Below are 19,861 nucleotides of genomic sequence, written 5' to 3'. Positions count from 1 at the left end.
TCTAACCACTAGGCTACCTGCCGCCCCTCCACTCTAACCACTAGGCTACCTGCCGCCCCTCCACTCTAACCACTAGGCTACCTGCCGCCCCTCCACTCTAACCACTAGGCTACCTGCCGCCCCTCCACTCTAACCATTAGGCTACCTGCCCCCCCCCCTCCACTCTAACCATTAGGCTACCTGCCCCCCCCCCCCTCCACTCTAACCACTAGGCTACCTGCCCCCCCCCCTCCACTCTAACCACTAGGCTACCTGCCGTCCCTCCACTCTAACCACTAGGCTACCTGCCGCCCCTCCACTCTAACCACTAGGCTACCTGCCGCCCCTCCACTCTAACCACTAGGCTACCTGCCGCCCCTCCACTCTAACCACTAGGCTACCTGCCGCCCCTCCACTCTAACCACTAGGCTACCTGCCGCCCCTCCACTCTAACCACTAGGCTACCTGCCGCCCCTCCACTCTAACCACTAGGCTACCTGCCGCCCCTCCACTCTAACCACTAGGCTACCTGCCGCCCCTCCACTCTAACCACTAGACTACCTGCCCCCCCTCCACTCTAACCACTAGGCTACCTGCCCCCCCTCCACTCTAACCACTAGGCTACCTGCCCCCCCTCCACTCTAACCACTAGGCTACCTGCCGTCCCTCCACTCTAACCACTAGGCTACCTGCCGCCCCTCCACTCTAACCACTAGGCTACCTGCCGTCCCTCCACTCTAACCACTAGGCTACCTGCCGTCCCTCCACTCTAACCACTAGGCTACCTGCCGTCCCTCCACTCTAACCACTAGGCTACCTGCCGTCCCTCCACTCTAACCACTAGGCTACCTGCCGTCCCTCCACTCTAACCACTAGGCTACCTGCCGCCCCTCCACTCTAACCACTAGGCTACCTGCCCCCCCTCCACTCTAACCACTAGGCTACCTGCCGTCCCTCCACTCTAACCACTAGGCTACCTGCAGCCCCTCCACTCTAACCACTAGGCTACCTGCCGTCCCTCCACTCTAACCACTAGGCTACCTGCCGTCCCTCCACTCTAACCACTAGGCTACCTGCCGTCCCTCCACTCTAACCACTAGGCTACCTGCCGTCCCTCCACTCTAACCACTAGGCTACCTGCAGCCCCTCCACTCTAACCACTAGGCTACCTGCAGCCCCTCCACTCTAACCACTAGGCTACCTGCCTCCCCTCCACTCTAACCACTAGGCTACCTGCCGTCCCTCCACTCTAACCACTAGACTACCTGCCGTCCCTCCACTCTAACCACTAGGCTACCTGCCGTCCCTCCACTCTAACCACTAGGCTACCTGCCGCTCCTCCACTCTAACCACTAGGCTACCTGCCGTCCCTCCACTCTAACCACTAGGCTACCTGCCTCCCCTCCACTCTAACCACTAGGCTACCTGCCGTCCCTCCACTCTAACCACTAGGCTACCTGCCGTCCCTCCACTCTAACCACTAGGCTACCTGCCGTCCCTCCACTCTAACCACTAGGCTACCTGCCGCCCCTCCACTCTAACCACTAGGTTTGGGCGGTAGGAGGCGGGTTGGACGCCCGTTTGAGCTGGCAGTCTGTTCCAGCGTTTTTATAACTGATTTATTTATTTAATGCCATCAACACTGTTTTGACAGTAGATATCTAGCTCGTGTGTGTGTGTGTGTGTGTGTGTGTGTGTGTGTGTGTGTGTGTGTGTGTGTGTGTGTGTGTGTGTGTGTGTGTGTGGTGTGTGTGTGTGTGTGTGTGTGTGTGTGTGTGTGTGTGTGTGTGTGTGTGTGTGTGTGTGTGTGATGGAGCAGTAATCTGATTTTTGTCTCTAATTCAAACAGATTGATGATCATGCTGCAACTATATCACTGGCCCAACTCTCAAAGGTATACTATATCTCCCCTCTTCCCTCCTCTTCCCTTCCCTCCTCTTCTGTCCTCTTCCCTCCTCTTCTTTCCTCTTCCCTCCTCTTCCCTCCTCTTCCCTCCTCTTCCCTTCCCTCCTCTTCCCTTCCCTCCTCTTCCCTTCCCTTCTCTCCTCTTCCCTTCTCTCCTCTTCCCTTCTCTCCTCTTCCCTCCTCTCCTCTTCCCTCCTCTCCTCTTCCCTCCTCTCCTCTTCCCTTCTCTCCTCTTCCCTTCTCTCCTCTTCCCTTCTCTCCTCTTCCCTTCCCTCCTCTCCTCTTCCCTTCTCTCCTCTCCTCTCCTCTTCCCTCCTCTCCTCTTCCCTCCTCTCCTCTTCCCTCCTCTCCTCTTCCCTCCTCTCCTCTTCCCTCCTCTCCTCTCCTCTCCTCTTCCCTTCTCTCCTCTCCTCTTCCCTTCTCTCCTCTCCTCTTCCCTTCTCTCCTCTTCCCTTCTCTCCTCTTCCCTTCCCTCCTCTCCTCTTCCCTCCTCTCCTCTTCCCTCCTCTCCTCTTCCCTCCTCTCCTCTTCCCTCCTCTCCTCTTCCCTCCTCTCCTCTTCCCTTAAAATAGTTGAGTTGGATTGAAACTAAGTGTGAATCTGTTTTTTAAAGAGTTACATTGACCGACTGGGTTGGTTTTATGTCCAGTGTGTTTATTTTTAAAGTTAAAATATTCCTGTGGTGTTTATTGCCTGTGTGGTGTTTATTAGCTATGTCATATATATTTACAGTATCTAAGGAAGGGTTTAACGGGACCGTCCTTAATAACAATACTGGAGATGTACAGATGTCATCCTTCTCTGTTTAAATGGGGTTAAATTACGTTTTTTAATTTGTAACAGGATATTAGTCATTCACACAGTAATATTTATAATGTTATATATATATACACATTACAAATATACAGTAATATTTATAATGTAATATATATATACATTATATATATATATATATATACAAATATACAGTAATATATATACATTATATATATATATACAAATATACAGTAATATATATAATGTAATATATACATATATACAGTAATATTTATAATGTATTATATATACAGTAATATTTATAATGTATTATATATACAGTAATATTTATAATGTATTATATATACAGTAATATTTATAATATATATATATACAGTAATATTTATAATGTAATATATATATACACATTACAAATATACAGTAATATTTATAATGTAATATATATACATATATATATATATATACAGTAATATATATAATGTAATATATACAGTAATATTTATAATGTATTATATATACAGTAATATTTATAATGTATTATATATACAGTAATATTTATAATGTATTATATATATACAGTAATATTTATAATGTAATATATATATATACACAGTAATATTTATAATGTATTATATATACAGTAATATTTATAATGTATTATATACATTATATATATACAGTAATATTTATAATGTATTATATACATTATATATATATACAGTAATATTTATAATGTATTATATACATTATATATATACAGTAATATTTATAATGTAATATATACAGTAATATTTATAATGTATTATATATACAGTAATATTTATAATGTAATATATACATTATATACAGTAATATTTTTAATGTATTATATACATTATATACAGTAATATTTATAATGTATTATATATACAGTAATATTTATAATGTAATATATACATTACATATACACAGTAATATTTATAAAAGACGATGTTAACTTTATTTTAAAACATTCATTGCTGGTTTTATAATGATCTGGATTGTTGTGATATTAATGTGATGTTTTGTTGTCCCTGGTCGTGTAAAGAGACGTCTCTGTTCTGTCTTTTAGTCTGAAAGGGGGGGACGTACACTTGCTGCTGCTTACACTCGCCTCGTACACAAACACTCGCACGTTACACACACACACACACACACTCGTTCCCGAACACTTGTACACGCACGCATACACACGTATCCGGAGCACAATTACATTCCTGAAGAACGAAGTTTTCTCTTCATTTTTTAAACATTTTTCTCTCTAAATGAAGACTCGACGTTTTATTTTTAATTTTTTTTGCTCATCCATGACCTTTCACCCCCTTAGGACACTAATTTAAAAACAATACCTGTTATCAATCTTGATTTCAAACTTATTGAAGCCATGTAAACAACTTTTAACATTTTAAACTTGCCAAATCCTCTCTACTGCACCATGCTTTGTCACCACACTGTGTTTTTGAAGAGATTTACTTAATATATATATATATTATCATTTAGCAGATGTAATTTATCCTCCAATATATTTATTGTTTTATCCTCAAATTATATTGTTGCTGAAGTAAGACGGAGATCTACAGTGTAGTATGAACCACTGACCTGCTTCTCTCTCTCTCTCTCTCTCTCTCTCTCTCTCTCTCTCTCTCTCTCTCTCTCTCTCTCTCTCTCTCTCTCTCTCTCTCTCGTTAAATCAGAACACAACATTACTACATTTTAACGGTGTTAAAGGCTGTATGACAGTGAGCTATTAAAATTATTCTGTTTTGATGATTGGGTAGCTGGAATGTGGAGTATGAATGTTTTTTTACATTTTTTTTTAATTAATTTTTTTTATCAATAAAACTTGGCAAACGTCTCGTAGACCCCTGACCATTTGTGTGTACTACTCATGTATTTGTGTGTACTACTCATGTATTCTTGAAGGAAAATATCTGTTTTTATTCCCCCCCCCCAGTGTATTTACACTTCCTGTCCTTTTTTAGTAAAGTATTTTGTTGTGATAAATAAGTTGCAAAAGCAAAATGTGTATTCAGACAGACCTGAGACTATCTGAGCAGACTGACCAGGTTAGATGCAGACTGACCAGGTTAGATGCAGACTGACCGGGTTAGATGCAGACTGACCGGGTTAGATGCAGACTGACCGGGTTAGATGCAGACTGACCGGGTTAGATGCAGACTGACCGGGTTAGATGCAGACTGACCGGGTTAGATGCAGACTGACCGGGTTAGATGCAGACTGACCGGGTTAGATGCAGACTGACCGGGTTAGATGCAGACTGACCGGGTTAGATGCAGACTGACCGGGTTAGATGCAGACTGACCGGGTTAGACTGCAGACTGACCGGGTTAGACTGCAGACTGACCGGGTTAGACTGCAGACTGACCGGGTTAGACGCAGACTGACCGGGTTAGACGCAGACTGACCGGGTTAGACGCAGACTGACCGGGTTAGACGCAGACTGACCGGGTTAGACGCAGACTGACTACGTTAGACGCAGACTGACTACGTTAGACGCAGACTGACTAGGTTAGACGCAGACTGACTAGGTTAGACGCTGACTGACTAGGTTAGACACAGACTGACTAGTTGTCTTTCTCCTCTCCCCTCCCCTGTCTATATACTAGTTGTCTTTCTCCTCTCCCCTCCCCTGTCTATATACTAGTTGTCTTTCTCCTCTCCCCTCCCCTGTCTATATACTAGTTGTCTTTCTCCCCTCCCCTGTCTATATACTAGTTGTCTTTCTCCCCTCCCCTGTCTATATACTAGTTGTCTTTCTCCCCTCCCCTGTCTATATACTAGTTGTCTTTCTCCCCTCCCCTGTCTATATACTCGTTGTCTTTCTCCCCTCCCCTGTCTATATACTAGTTGTCTTTCTCCCCTCCACTGTCTATATACTAGTTGTCTTTCTCCTCTCCCCTGTCTATATACTAGTTGTCTTTCTCCTCTCCCCTGTCTATATACTAGTTGTCTTTCTCCCCTCCCCTGTCTATATACTAGTTGTCTTTCTCCTCTCCTCTCCCCTGTCTATATACTAGTTGTCTTTCTCCCCTCCCCTGTCTATATACTAGTTGTCTTTCTCCCCTCCCCTGTCTATATACTAGTTGTCTTTCTCCCCTCCCCTGTCTATATACTAGTTGTCTTTCTCCCCTCCCCTGTCTATATACTAGTTGTCTTTCTCCTCTCCCCTGTCTATATACTAGTTGTCTTTCTCCCCTCCCCTGTCTATATACTAGTTGTCTTTCTCCTCTCCCCTGTCTATATACTAGTTGTCTTTCTCCTCTCCCCTGTCTATATACTAGTTGTCTTTCTCCTCTCCCCTGTCTATATACTAGTTGTCTTTCACCCCTCCCCTCCCCTGTCTATATACTAGTTGTCTTTCTCCTCTCCCCTCCCCTGTCTATATACTAGTTGTCTTTCTCCTCTCCCCTGTCTATATACTAGTTGTCTTTCTCCTCTCCCCTGTCTATATACTAGTTGTCTTTCTCCCCTCCCCTGTCTATATACTAGTTGTCTTTCTCCTCTCCCCTCCCCTGTCTATATACTAGTTGTCTTTCTCCTCTCCCCTGTCTATATACTAGTTGTCTTTCTCCTCTCCCCTGTCTATATACTAGTTGTCTTTCTCCTCTCCCCTGTCTATATACTAGTTGTCTTTCTCCCCTCCCCTGTCTATATACTAGTTGTCTTTCTCCCCTCCCCTGTCTATATACTAGTTGTCTTTCTCCCCTCCCCTGTCTATATACTAGTTGTCTTTCTCCCCTCCCCTGTCTATATACTAGTTGTCTTTCTCCCCTCCCCTGTCTATATACTAGTTGTCTTTCTCCTCTCCCCTGTCTATATACTAGTTGTCTTTCTCCTCTCCCCTGTCTATATACTAGTTGTCTTTCTCCTCTCCCCTGTCTATATACTAGTTGTCTTTCTCCCCTCCCCTGTCTATATACTAGTTGTCTTTCTCCCCTCCCCTGTCTATATACTAGTTGTCTTTCTCCCCTCCCCTGTCTATATACTAGTTGTCTTTCTCCCCTCCCCTGTCTATATACTAGTTGTCTTTCTCCCCTCCCCTGTCTATATACTAGTTGTCTTTCTCCTCTCCCCTCCCCTGTCTATATACTAGTTGTCTTTCTCCTCTCCCCTCCCCTGTCTATATACTAGTTGTCTTTCTCCTCTCCCCTGTCTATATACTAGTTGTCTTTCTCCTCTCCCCTGTCTATATACTAGTTGTCTTTCTCCCCTCCCCTGTCTATATACTAGTTGTCTTTCTCCCCTCCCCTGTCTATATACTAGTTGTCTTTCTCCCCTCCCCTGTCTATATACTAGTTGTCTTTCTCCTCTCCCCTGTCTATATACTAGTTGTCTTTCTCCCCTCCCTCCCCTGTCTATATACTAGTTGTCTTTCTCCCCTCCCCTGTCTATATACTAGTTGTCTTTCTCCTCTCCCCTGTCTATATACTAGTTGTCTTTCTCCCCTCCCCTGTCTATATACTAGTTGTCTTTCTCCCCTCCCCTGTCTATATACTAGTTGTCTTTCTCCCCTCCCCTGTCTATATACTAGTTGTCTTTCTCCTCTCCCTCCCCTGTCTATATACTAGTTGTCTTTCTCCCCTCCCCTGTCTATATACTAGTTGTCTTTCTCCCCTCCCCTGTCTATATACTAGTTGTCTTTCTCCCCTCCCCTGTCTATATACTAGTTGTCTTTCTCCTCTCCCCTGTCTATATACTAGTTGTCTTTCTCCCCTCCCCTGTCTATATACTAGTTGTCTTTCTCCTCTCCCCTCCCCTGTCTATATACTAGTTGTCTTTCTCCTCTCCCCTGTCTATATACTAGTTGTCTTTCTCCTCTCCCCTGTCTATATACTAGTTGTCTTTCTCCCCTCCCCTGTCTATATACTAGTTGTCTTTCTCCTCTCCCCTGTCTATATACTAGTTGTCTTTCTCCCCTCCCCTGTCTATATACTAGTTGTCTTTCTCCTCTCCCCTCCCCTGTCTATATACTAGTTGTCTTTCTCCCTCCCCTCCCCTGTCTATATACTAGTTGTCTTTCTCCCCTCCCCTGTCTATATACTAGTTGTCTTTCTCCCCTCCCCTGTCTATATACTAGTTGTCTTTCTCCCCTCCCCTGTCTATATACTAGTTGTCTTTCTCCTCTCCCCTCTCTATATACTAGTTGTCTTTCTCCTCTCCCCTGTCTATATACTAGTTGTCTTTCTCCTCTCCCCTGTCTATATACTAGTTGTCTTTCTCCTCTCCCCTGTCTATATACTAGTTGTCTTTCTCCTCTCCCCTGTCTATATACTAGTTGTCTTTCTCCTCTCCCCTGTCTATATACTAGTTGTCTTTCTCCCCTCCCCTGTCTATATACTGAAGTCCAATTAAGATCAAATTCTAATTTACAACGACGGCCTACACCTGCCAATCCCGGACGACGCTGGGCCAATTGTGCGCCGCCCTATGGGACTCCCAATCACGGCCTGTTGTGTGTGTGTGACAGCCTGGATTCGAACCAGGTTGTCTGTAGTGACGCCTCTAGCACTGAGATGCAGTGCCTTAGCCCACTTTCTCCCTTCCCCGTACTCCTATCCTCTCCCATTTCCTGGAGACTGATTCCTTGTGGTTTTTGCTCGAGGCATTCGCCAATATCTAGAAGCCTTGTTTGTTTTTCTGTGTCCTTTATGGGAAAGATCATTTCCAAGAGCTTTAGATGAGCAATACAGCCGAAAGCTACTTACCAACCTTAAACATCTTCTATTCCACCTAACGTAGTGAGGCTGGCACCAACCACTAGACACTCAGACTTGTTCTCATGCATTTGGCTGGTTGATCCTGTCTGGATGTTCCTGTCAGACCTCCCATTGACCAGCACCACCCAGGAGTCCTGTCTGGTTGATCCTGTCTGGTTGATCCTGTCTGGAGTCCCAGACGCAGGTTGCAGCAGCAGCTACCTCTTTACAGGATACAGGCTGTGTTTAGCAGGATGCTGCTGCTGCTGCAGCAGCTACCTCTTTACAGGATACAGGCTGTGTTTAGCAGGATGCTGCAGCAGCAACCTCTTTACAGGATACAGGCTGTGTTTAGCAGGATGCTGCAGCAGCAACAGCTACCTCTTTACAGGATACAGGCTGTGTTTAGCAGGATGCTGCTGCTGCTGCAGCAGCTACCTCTTTACAGGATACAGGCTGTGTTTAGCAGGATGCTGCAGCAGCTACCTCTTTACAGGATACAGGCTGTGTTTAGCAGGATGCTGCAGCAGCTACCTCTTTACAGGATACAGGCTGTGTTTAGCAGGATGCTGCAGCAGCAGCTACCTCTTTACAGGATACAGGCTGTGTTTAGCAGGATGCTGCAGCAGCAGCTACCTCTTTACAGGATACAGGCTGTGTTTAGCAGGATGCTGCAGCAGCAGCTACCTCTTTACAGGATACAGGCTGTGTTTAGCAGGATGCTGCAGCAGCAGCTACCTCTTTACAGGATACAGGCTGTGTTTAGCAGGATGCTGCAGCAGCAGCTACCTCTTTACAGGATACAGGCTGTGTTTAGCAGGATGCTGCAGCAGCAGCTACCTCTTTACAGGATACAGGCTGTGTTTAGCAGGATGCTGCTGCTGCAGCAGCTACCTCTTTACAGGATACAGGCTGTGTTTAGCAGGATGCTGCAGCAGCAGCTACCTCTTTACAGGATACAGGCTGTGTTTAGCAGGATGCTGCAGCAGCAGCTACCTCTTTACAGGATACAGGCTGTGTTTAGCAGGATGCAGCAGCAGCAGCTACCTCTTTATAGGATAGAGGCTGTGTTTAGCAGGATGCTGCAGCAGCAGCTACCTCTTTACAGGATACAGGCTGTGTTTAGCAGGATGCTGCTGCTGCAGCAGCTACCTCTTTACAGGATACAGGCTGTGTTTAGCAGGATGCTGCAGCAGCAGCTACCTCTTTACAGGATACAGGCTGTGTTTAGCAGGATGCAGCGTAGTCAGTGTTGCAGTTGGAAATACAATGGACAGAGCTGCTATTGAGAGTGACTTTGTTCCACGACGTTGTTCCCTGCTGAACACGGCCCCAGATAGAAATACCATGGATAGAGCTGCTGTTGAAGACTTCTTGTTCTACGTGTCAGAGAAACATGTCTGTTTTATACATTTCTATCTGACGTTGTTCCCTGCTGAACACGGACCCAGGGCGTCAAATCTAATTTTTATTGGTCACATGGTCAGCAGGTGTTAATGTGAGTGTAGTGAAATGCTTGTGCTTCTAGTTCCGACCGTGCAGTAATATCTAACATGTAATATAACCTAACAATTTCACAACAACTACCTTATACACACAAGGGTAAAGGAATGAATAAGAATATGTACATATAAATATATGGATGAGTGATGGCCGAACGGCATAGACAAGATGCAGTAGATGGTATAGAATACAGTATTTACACATGGGAAACAAAATACTGCATAGGAACGCGAAGCGAGGCGGTCATCTCTGCCTGCCTGCCTGCCTGCCTGCCTGCCTGTCTGTCTGTCTGTCTGTCTGTCTGTCCTCTTCCACCCCTGGTGTCTATCTAACTGTGTCGTATATCCTGCTGACATCATTTCCTGGAAACAGACGGGGAACCTGGCGGAGGCCAACGCCTCGGAGGACGACAAGATCAGAGCCATGATGTCACAGTCCAACCACGAGTACGACCCCATACAGTGAGTATTACCACCCAGTCCGAGTACGACCCCATACAGTGAGTATTACCACCCAGTCCGAGTACGACCCCATACAGTGAGTATTACCACCCAGTCCGAGTACGACCCCATACAGTGAGTATTACCACCCAGTCCGAGTACGACCCCATACAGTGAGTATTACCACCCAGTCCGAGTACGACCCCATACAGTGAGAATTACCACCCAGTCCGAGTACGACCCCATACAGTGAGTATTACCACCCAGTCCGAGTACGACCCCATACAGTGAGTATTACCACGCAGTCCGAGTACGACCCCATACAGTGAGTATTACCACCCAGTCCGAGTACGACCCCATACAGTGAGTATTACCACACAGTCTGAGTACGACCCCATACAGTGAGTACCAGGATGTAGCAGCAGCTCTATCCTGTAACTGAACCAGGATGTAACTGCAGCAGCTCTATCCTGTAACTGAACCAGGATGTAACTGCAGCAGCTCTATCCTGTAACTGAACCAGGATGTAACTGCAGCTCTATCCTGTAACTGAACCAGGATGTAGCAGCAGCTCTATCCTGTAACTGAACCAGGATGTAACTGCAGCAGCTCTATCCTGTAACTGAACCAGGATGTAGCAGCAGCTCTATCCTGTAACTGAACCAGGATGTAGCAGCAGCTCTATCCTGTAACTGAACCAGGATGTAACAGCAGCTCTATCCTGTAACTGAACCAGGATGTAGCAGCAGCTCTATCCTGTAACTGAACCAGGATGTAACAGCAGCTCTATCCTGTAACTGAACCAGGATGTAACTGCAGCAGCTCTATCCTGTAACTGAACCAGGATGTAACTGCAGCAGCTCTATCCTGTAACTGAACCAGGATGTAGCAGCAGCTCTATCCTGTAACTGAACCAGGATGTAACTGCAGCAGCTCTATCCTGTAACTGAACCAGGATGTAACTGCAGCAGCTCTATCCTGTAACTGAACCAGGATGTAACTGCAGCAGCTCTATCCTGTAACTGAACCAGGATGTAACTGCAGCAGCTCTATCCTGTAACTGCAGCAGCTCTATCCTGTAACTGAACCAGGATGTAGCAGCAGCTCTATCCTGTAACTGAACCAGGATGTAACAGCAGCTCTATCCTGTAACTGAACCAGGATGTAGCAGCAGCTCTATCCTGTAACTGAACCAGGATGTAGCAGCAGCTCTATCCTGTAACTGAACCAGGATGTAACTGCAGCAGCTCTATCCTGTAACTGAACCAGGATGTAACTGCAGCAGCTCTATCCTGTAACTGAACCAGGATGTAACTGCAGCAGCTCTATCCTGTAACTGAACCAGGATGTAACTGCAGCAGCTCTATCCTGTAACTGAACCAGGATGTAACTGCAGCAGCTCTATCCTGTAACTGAACCAGGATGTAACTGCAGCAGCTCTATCCTGTAACTGAACCAGGATGTAACTGCAGCAGCTCTATCCTGTAACTGAACCAGGATGTAACTGCAGCAGCTCTATCCTGTAACTGAACCAGGATGTAACTGCAGCAGCTCTATCCTGTAACTGAACCAGGATGTAACTGCAGCAGCTCTATCCTGTAACTGAACCAGGATGTAACTGCAGCTCTATCCTGTAACTGAACCAGGATGTAGCAGCAGCTCTATCCTGTAACTGAACCAGGATGTAACTGCAGCAGCTCTATCCTGTAACTGAACCAGGATGTAACTGCAGCAGCTCTATCCTGTAACTGAACCAGGATGTAACTGCAGCAGCTCTATCCTGTAACTGAACCAGGATGTAACTGCAGCAGCTCTATCCTGTAACTGAACCAGGATGTAACTGCAGCAGCTCTATCCTGTAACTGAACCAGGATGTAACTGCAGCAGCTCTATCCTGTAACTGAACCAGGATGTAACTGCAGCAGCTCTATCCTGTAACTGAACCAGGATGTAACTGCAGCAGCTCTATCCTGTAACTGAACCAGGATGTAACTGCAGCAGCTCTATCCTGTAACTGAACCAGGATGTAACTGCAGCAGCTCTATCCTGTAACTGAACCAGGATGTAACTGCAGCAGCTCTATCCTGTAACTGAACCAGGATGTAACTGCAGCAGCTCTATCCTGTAACTGAACCAGGATGTAACTGCAGCAGCTCTATCCTGTAACTGAACCAGGATGTAACTGCAGCAGCTCTATCCTGTAACTGAACCAGGATGTAACTGCAGCAGCTCTATCCTGTAACTGAACCAGGATGTAACTGCAGCAGCTCTATCCTGTAACTGAACCAGGATGTAACTGCAGCAGCTCTATCCTGTAACTGAACCAGGATGTAACTGTGTTGTGTTAATGTTGTATTAATGTTGTATTCGTGCTATTAGTTATGTGAAGAAGTTGACGGGTCCCCCTCCAGCCAACTACACCTGTTATCGCTGTGGGAAGAACGGACACCACATCAGGAACTGTCCTACCAACGGGGTAACACAGCACTACCTTGGTTTGTGTGTTATCGTTGTCCAGGGCAACCCAGTGTGTGTGTGTGTGTGTGTGTGTGTGTGTGTGTGTGTTCGTTGTCAAGAGCAACCCAGTGTGTGTGTGTGTCATCGTTGTCCATAGCAACCCAGTGTGTGTGTGTTATCGTTGTCCAGAGCAACCCAGTAAATGTGTGTGTGTGTGTGTGTTATCGTTGTCCAGAACAAGCCAGTAAGTGTGTGTGTGTGTGTTATCGTTGTCCAGAACAACCCAGTAAGTGTGTGTGTGTGTGTCAGAAGGAGAAAGGGTTTGAGCCGCCCCAGAGGATCAAGAAGAGCACCGGGATCCCCCGGTCCTTCATGAAGGAGGTGGACGACCCGTCTATAAAGGGGGCCATGCTGACCAACACCGGCCGCTACGCCGTCCCTACTATAGACGCGTGAGTTACTGCTGACCAACACCGGCCGCTACGCCGTCCCTACTATAGACGCGTGAGTTACTGTTGACCAACACCGGCCGCTACGCCGTCCCTACTATAGACGCGTGAGTTACTGTTGACCAACACCGGCCGCTACGCCGTCCCTACTATAGACGCGTGAGTTACTGCTGACCAACACCGGCCGCTACGCCGTCCCTACTATAGACGCGTGAGTTACTGCTGACCAACACCGGCCGCTACGCCGTCCCTACTATAGACGCGTGAGTTACTGCTGACCAACACCGGCCGCTACGCCGTCCCTACTATAGACGCGTGAGTTACTGCTGACCAACACCGGCCGCTACGCCGTCCCTACTATAGACGCGTGAGTTACTGTTGACCAACACCGGCCGCTACGCCGTCCCTACTATAGACGCGTGAGTTACTGCTGACCAACACCGGCCGCTACGCCGTCCCTACTATAGACGCGTGAGTTACTGCTGACCAACACCGGCCGCTACGCCGTCCCTACTATAGACGCGTGAGTTACTGTTGACCAACACCGGCCGCTACGCCGTCCCTACTATAGACGCGTGAGTTACTGCTGACCAACACCGGCCGCTACGCCGTCCCTACTATAGACGCGTGAGTTACTGTTGACCAACACCGGCCGCTACGCCGTCCCTACTATAGACGCGTGAGTTACTGCTGACCAACACCGGCCGCTACGCCGTCCCTACTATAGACGCGTGAGTTACTGCTGACCAACACCGGCCGCTACGCCGTCCCTACTATAGACGCGTGAGTTACTGTTGACCAACACCGGCCGCTACGCCGTCCCTACTATAGACGCGTGAGTTACTGTTGACCAACACCGGCCGCTACGCCGTCCCTACTATAGACGCGTGAGTTACTGTTGACCAACACCGGCCGCTACGCCGTCCCTACTATAGACGCGTGAGTTACTGTTGACCAACACCGGCCGCTACGCCGTCCCTACTATAGACGCGTGAGTTACTGCTGACCAACACCGGCCGCTACGCCGTCCCTACTATAGACGCGTGAGTTACTGCTGACCAACACCGGCCGCTACGCCGTCCCTACTATAGACGCGTGAGTTACTGCTGACCAACACCGGCCGCTACGCCGTCCCTACTATAGACGCGTGAGTTACTGTTGACCAACACCGGCCGCTACGCCGTCCCTACTATAGACGCGTGAGTTACTGCTGACCAACACCGGCCGCTACGCCGTCCCTACTATAGACGCGTGAGTTACTGCTGACCAACACCGGCCGCTACGCCGTCCCTACTATAGACGCGTGAGTTACTGCTGACCAACACCGGCCGCTACGCCGTCCCTACTATAGACGCGTGAGTTACTGCTGACCAACACCGGCCGCTACGCCGTCCCTACTATAGACGCGTGAGTTACTGCTGACCAACACCGGCCGCTACGCCGTCCCTACTATAGACGCGTGAGTTACTGTTGACCAACACCGGCCGCTACGCCGTCCCTACTATAGACGCGTGAGTTACTGCTGACCAACACCGGCCGCTACGCCGTCCCTACTATAGACGCGTGAGTTACTGTTGACCAACACCGGCCGCTACGCCGTCCCTACTATAGACGCGTGAGTTACTGCTGACCAACACCGGCCGCTACGCCGTCCCTACTATAGACGCGTGAGTTACTGCTGACCAACACCGGCCGCTACGCCGTCCCTACTATAGACGCGTGAGTTACTGCTGACCAACACCGGCCGCTACGCCGTCCCTACTATAGACGCGTGAGTTACTGTTGACCAACACCGGCCGCTACGCCGTCCCTACTATAGACGCGTGAGTTACTGCTGACCAACACCGGCCGCTACGCCGTCCCTACTATAGACGCGTGAGTTACTGCTGACCAACACCGGCCGCTACGCCGTCCCTACTATAGACGCGTGAGTTACTGCTGACCAACACCGGCCGCTACGCCGTCCCTACTATAGACGCGTGAGTTACTGCTGACCAACACCGGCCGCTACGCCGTCCCTACTATAGACGCGTGAGTTACTGCTGACCAACACCGGCCGCTACGCCGTCCCTACTATAGACGCGTGAGTTACTGCTGACCAACACCGGCCGCTACGCCGTCCCTACTATAGACGCGTGAGTTACTGCTGACCAACACCGGCCGCTACGCCGTCCCTACTATAGACGCGTGAGTTACTGTTGACCAACACCGGCCCCTACGCCGTCCCTACTATAGACGCGTGAGTTACTGCTGACCAACACCGGCCGCTACGCCGTCCCTACTATAGACGCGTGAGTTACTGCTGACCAACACCGGCCCCTACGCCGTCCCTACTATAGACGCGTGAGTTACTGCTGACCAACACCGGCCGCTACGCCGTCCCTACTATAGACGCGTGAGTTACTGTTGACCAACACCGGCCGCTACGCCGTCCCTACTATAGACGCGTGAGTTACTGCTGACCAACACCGGCCGCTACGCCGTCCCTACTATAGACGCGTGAGTTACTGCTGACCAACACCGGCCGCTACGCCGTCCCTACTATAGACGCGTGAGTTACTGTTGACCAACACCGGCCGCTACGCCGTCCCTACTATAGACGCGTGAGTTACTGCTGACCAACACCGGCCGCTACGCCGTCCCTACTATAGACGCGTGAGTTACTGCTGACCAACACCGGCCGCTACGCCGTCCCTACTATAGACGCGTGAGTTACTGCTGACCAACACCGGCCGCTACGCCGTCCCTACTATAGACGCGTGAGTTACTGCTGACCAACACCGGCCGCTACGCCGTCCCTACTATAGACGCGTGAGTTACTGCTCACCAACACCGGCCGCTACGCCGTCCCTACTATAGACGCATGAGTTACTGTTGACCAACACCGGCCCCTACGCCGTCCCTACTATAGACGCGTGAGTTACTGCTGACCAACACCGGCCGCTACGCCGTCCCTACTATAGACGCGTGAGTTACTGCTGACCAACACCGGCCGCTACGCCGTCCCTACTATAGACGCGTGAGTTACTGCTGACCAACACCGGCCGCTACGCCGTCCCTACTATAGACGCGTGAGTTACTGCTGACCAACACCGGCCGCTACGCCGTCCCTACTATAGACGCGTGAGTTACTGCTGACCAACACCGGCCGCTACGCCGTCCCTACTATAGACGCGTGAGTTACTGCTGACCAACACCGGCCGCTACGCCGTCCCTACTGTAGACGCGTGAGTTACTGCTGACCAACACCGGCCGCTACGCCGTCCCTACTGTAGACGCGTGAGTTACTGCTGACCAACACCGGCCGCTACGCCGTCCCTACTGTAGACGCGTGAGTTACTGTTGACCAACACCGGCCGCTACGCCGTCCCTACTGTAGACGCGTGAGTTACTGTTGACCAACACCGGCCGCTACGCCGTCCCTACTGTAGACGCGTGAGTTACTGCTGACCAACACCGGCCGCTACGCCGTCCCTACTATAGACGCGTGAGTTACTGTTGACCAACACCGGCCGCTACGCCGTCCCTACTATAGACGCGTGAGTTACTGTTGACCAACACCGGCCGCTACGCCGTCCCTACTATAGACGCGTGAGTTACTGTTGACCAACACCGGCCGCTACGCCGTCCCTACTATAGACGCGTGAGTTACTGCTGACCAAAACCGGCCGCTACGCCGTCCCTACTATAGACGCGTGAGTTACTGCTGACCAACACCGGCCGCTACGCCGTCCCTACTATAGACGCGTGAGTTACTGCTGACCAACACCGGCCGCTACGCCGTCCCTACTATAGACGTGTGAGTTACTGCTGACCAACACCGGCCGCTACGCCGTCCCTACTATAGACGCGTGAGTTACTGCTGACCAACACCGGCCGCTACGCCGTCCCTACTGTAGACGCGTGAGTTACTGCTGACCAACACCGGCCGCTACGCCGTCCCTACTGTAGACGCGTGAGTTACTGCTGACCAACACCGGCCGCTACGCCGTCCCTACTGTAGACGCGTGAGTTACTGTTGACCAACACCGGCCGCTACGCCGTCCCTACTGTAGACGCGTGAGTTACTGTTGACCAACACCGGCCGCTACGCCGTCCCTACTGTAGACGCGTGAGTTACTGCTGACCAACACCGGCCGCTACGCCGTCCCTACTATAGACGCGTGAGTTACTGTTGACCAACACCGGCCGCTACGCCGTCCCTACTATAGACGCGTGAGTTACTGTTGACCAACACCGGCCGCTACGCCGTCCCTACTATAGACGCGTGAGTTACTGTTGACCAACACCGGCCGCTACGCCGTCCCTACTATAGACGCGTGAGTTACTGCTGACCAAAACCGGCCGCTACGCCGTCCCTACTATAGACGCGTGAGTTACTGCTGACCAACACCGGCCGCTACGCCGTCCCTACTATAGACGCGTGAGTTACTGCTGACCAACACCGGCCGCTACGCCGTCCCTACTATAGACGTGTGAGTTACTGCTGACCAACACCGGCCGCTACGCCGTCCCTACTATAGACGCGTGAGTTACTGCTGACCAACACCGGCCGCTACGCCGTCCCTACTATAGACGCGTGAGTTACTGCTGACCAACACCGGCCGCTACGCCGTCCCTACTATAGACGTGTGAGTTACTGCTGACCAACACCGGCCGCTACGCCGTCCCTACTGTAGACGCGTGAGTTACTGTTGACCAACACCGGCCGCTACGCCGTCCCTACTGTAGACGCGTGAGTTACTGCTGACCAACACCGGCCGCTACGCCGTCCCTACTGTAGACGCGTGAGTTACTGCTGACCAACACCGGCCGCTACGCCGTCCCTACTGTAGACGCGTGAGTTACTGTTGACCTCTGACCCCCGTCCCCCCTGACTTCCACGTGGACGAGGGGAGAACTCCGTCCCTACTATAGAAAGAGCGTATTTTCATCAGAATCATAAAGCCTAGTCAAATCAAATCTTATTGGTCACAGTCACATGGTCAGCAGGTGTTAATGTGAGTGTAGTGAAATGCTTGTGCTTCTAGTTCCGACCGTGCAGTAATATCTAAACAGTAATATAACCTAACAATTTCACAACAACTACCTTATACACACAAGTATAAAGGAATGAATAAGAATATGTACATATAAATATATGGATGAGTGATGGCCGAACGGCATAGGCAAGATGCAGTAGATGGTATAGAGTACAGTATTTACATATGAGATGAGTAATGTAGGGTATGAAAACATTATATAAAGTGGAATTGTTTAAAGTGACTAGTGATACATTTAATTACATCCGATTTTTTTAATTATTAAAGTGGTCAGAGATTTGAGTCATCACCTCAGACATGAGCTTTAGAAAGGTTAAGGTTAGTCTGACCTTTAACCCCTGACGTCTAACCCGTAAACCTGTGTGTGTGTGTGTCCTCCACAGTGAGGCCTACGCTTTAGGTAAGAAGGAGAGGCCTCCGTTCGTCCCCAGGGACCAGTCCAGTTCCGAGGAGGACGAGGACCCGGTCCCTGATGAGCTGCTCTGTCTGCTGTGTAAAGACCTGATGACTGACGCTGTGGTCATACCCTGCTGCGGCAACTCCTACTGCGACGACTGTGAGTCAACAAACACACACCACTCTCCTCTCCTCAGGTATCCCTAGTGACTGATGCTGTCTCCTCAGGTATCCCTAGTGACTGATGCTGTCTCCTCAGGTATCCCTAGTGACTGATGCTGTCTCCTCAGGTATCCCTAGTGACTGATGCTGTCTCCTCAGGTATCCCTAGTGACTGATGCTGTCTCCTCAGGTATCCCTAGTGACTGATGCTGTCTCCTCAGGTATCCGTAGTGACTGATGCTGTCTCCTCAGGTATCCCTAGTGACTGATGCTGTCTCCTCAGGTATCCCTAGTGACTGATGCTGTCTCCTCTCCTCAGGTATCCGTAGTGACTGATGCTGTCTCCTCTCCTCAGGTATCCATAGTGACTGATGCTGTCTCCTCAGGTATCCGTAGTGACTGATGCTGTCTCCTCTCCTCAGGTATCCATAGTGACTGACGCTGTCTCCTCTCCTCAGGTATCCGTACGTCTCTGCTGGAGTCAGAGGAACATGTTTGTCCCACCTGTAGCCAATCGAATGTCTCCCCTGACGCCCTCATAGCCAATAAGTTCCTACGCCAGGTAAAACTCTCTCGGCACCGCCTGCTCAACCCTGGGCTTTATTTAGTGAGATAACGTGGAGGAAATATTTTCTACAATATATAGTGTCTTCAGAAAGTATTCAGACCCCTTGACTTTTCCCACATTTTGTTACTTTACAGCCTTATTCTAAAATGGATTAAATCTACACACAATGCCCATAATGACATCACAATGACCCATAATGACATCACAATGCCCCATAATGACAAAGTAAAAACAGATTTTGAGATTTTGGAAAATGTATTAAGAATAAATAAATAAAAAAATTAAATATTACATTTACATAAGTATTCAGACCCTTTACTCAGTACTTTGTTGAAACACCTTTGGCAGTGATTACAGCCTTGAGTCTTCTTTGGTATGACGCTACAAGCTTGGCACAACTGTATTTGGGGAGTTTCTCCCATTCTTCTCTGTAGATCCTCTCAAGCTC

The 19,861-nt window shown here is 49.0% G+C and overlaps 1 protein-coding gene across 3 annotated transcripts in view; it reads left to right on the top strand.

Annotated features, from left to right (window-relative positions):
* The window catches only part of LOC106590737 (uncharacterized), a 62,892-nt gene that overhangs the window by 12,843 nt on the left and 30,188 nt on the right, over positions 1 to 19,861 (top strand). For 2 of the 3 annotated variants that reach the window (XM_082976217.1, XM_082976219.1), the window contains exons 4-9: positions 1,829 to 1,873; positions 10,272 to 10,360; positions 12,719 to 12,815; positions 13,106 to 13,248; positions 18,671 to 18,843; positions 19,304 to 19,407. In XM_082976217.1, the coding sequence (XP_082832343.1) occupies positions 1,829 to 1,873; positions 10,272 to 10,360; positions 12,719 to 12,815; positions 13,106 to 13,248; positions 18,671 to 18,843; positions 19,304 to 19,407 (651 nt within the window). The remainder of the gene's footprint in view (positions 1 to 1,828; positions 1,874 to 10,271; positions 10,361 to 12,718; positions 12,816 to 13,105; positions 13,249 to 18,670; positions 18,844 to 19,303; positions 19,408 to 19,861) is intronic. The other variant, XM_082976218.1, reaches the window with a different exon arrangement.

This window comes from Salmo salar, chromosome 06 (genome assembly GCF_965601325.2).
Source record: "Salmo salar chromosome 06, fSalSal1, whole genome shotgun sequence".
Classification (NCBI taxonomy): Eukaryota; Metazoa; Chordata; class Actinopteri; order Salmoniformes; family Salmonidae; genus Salmo; species Salmo salar.
The sequence above is the reverse complement of the archived record's forward strand: the minus strand, read 5'-3'. Positions and strand labels throughout refer to the sequence as shown.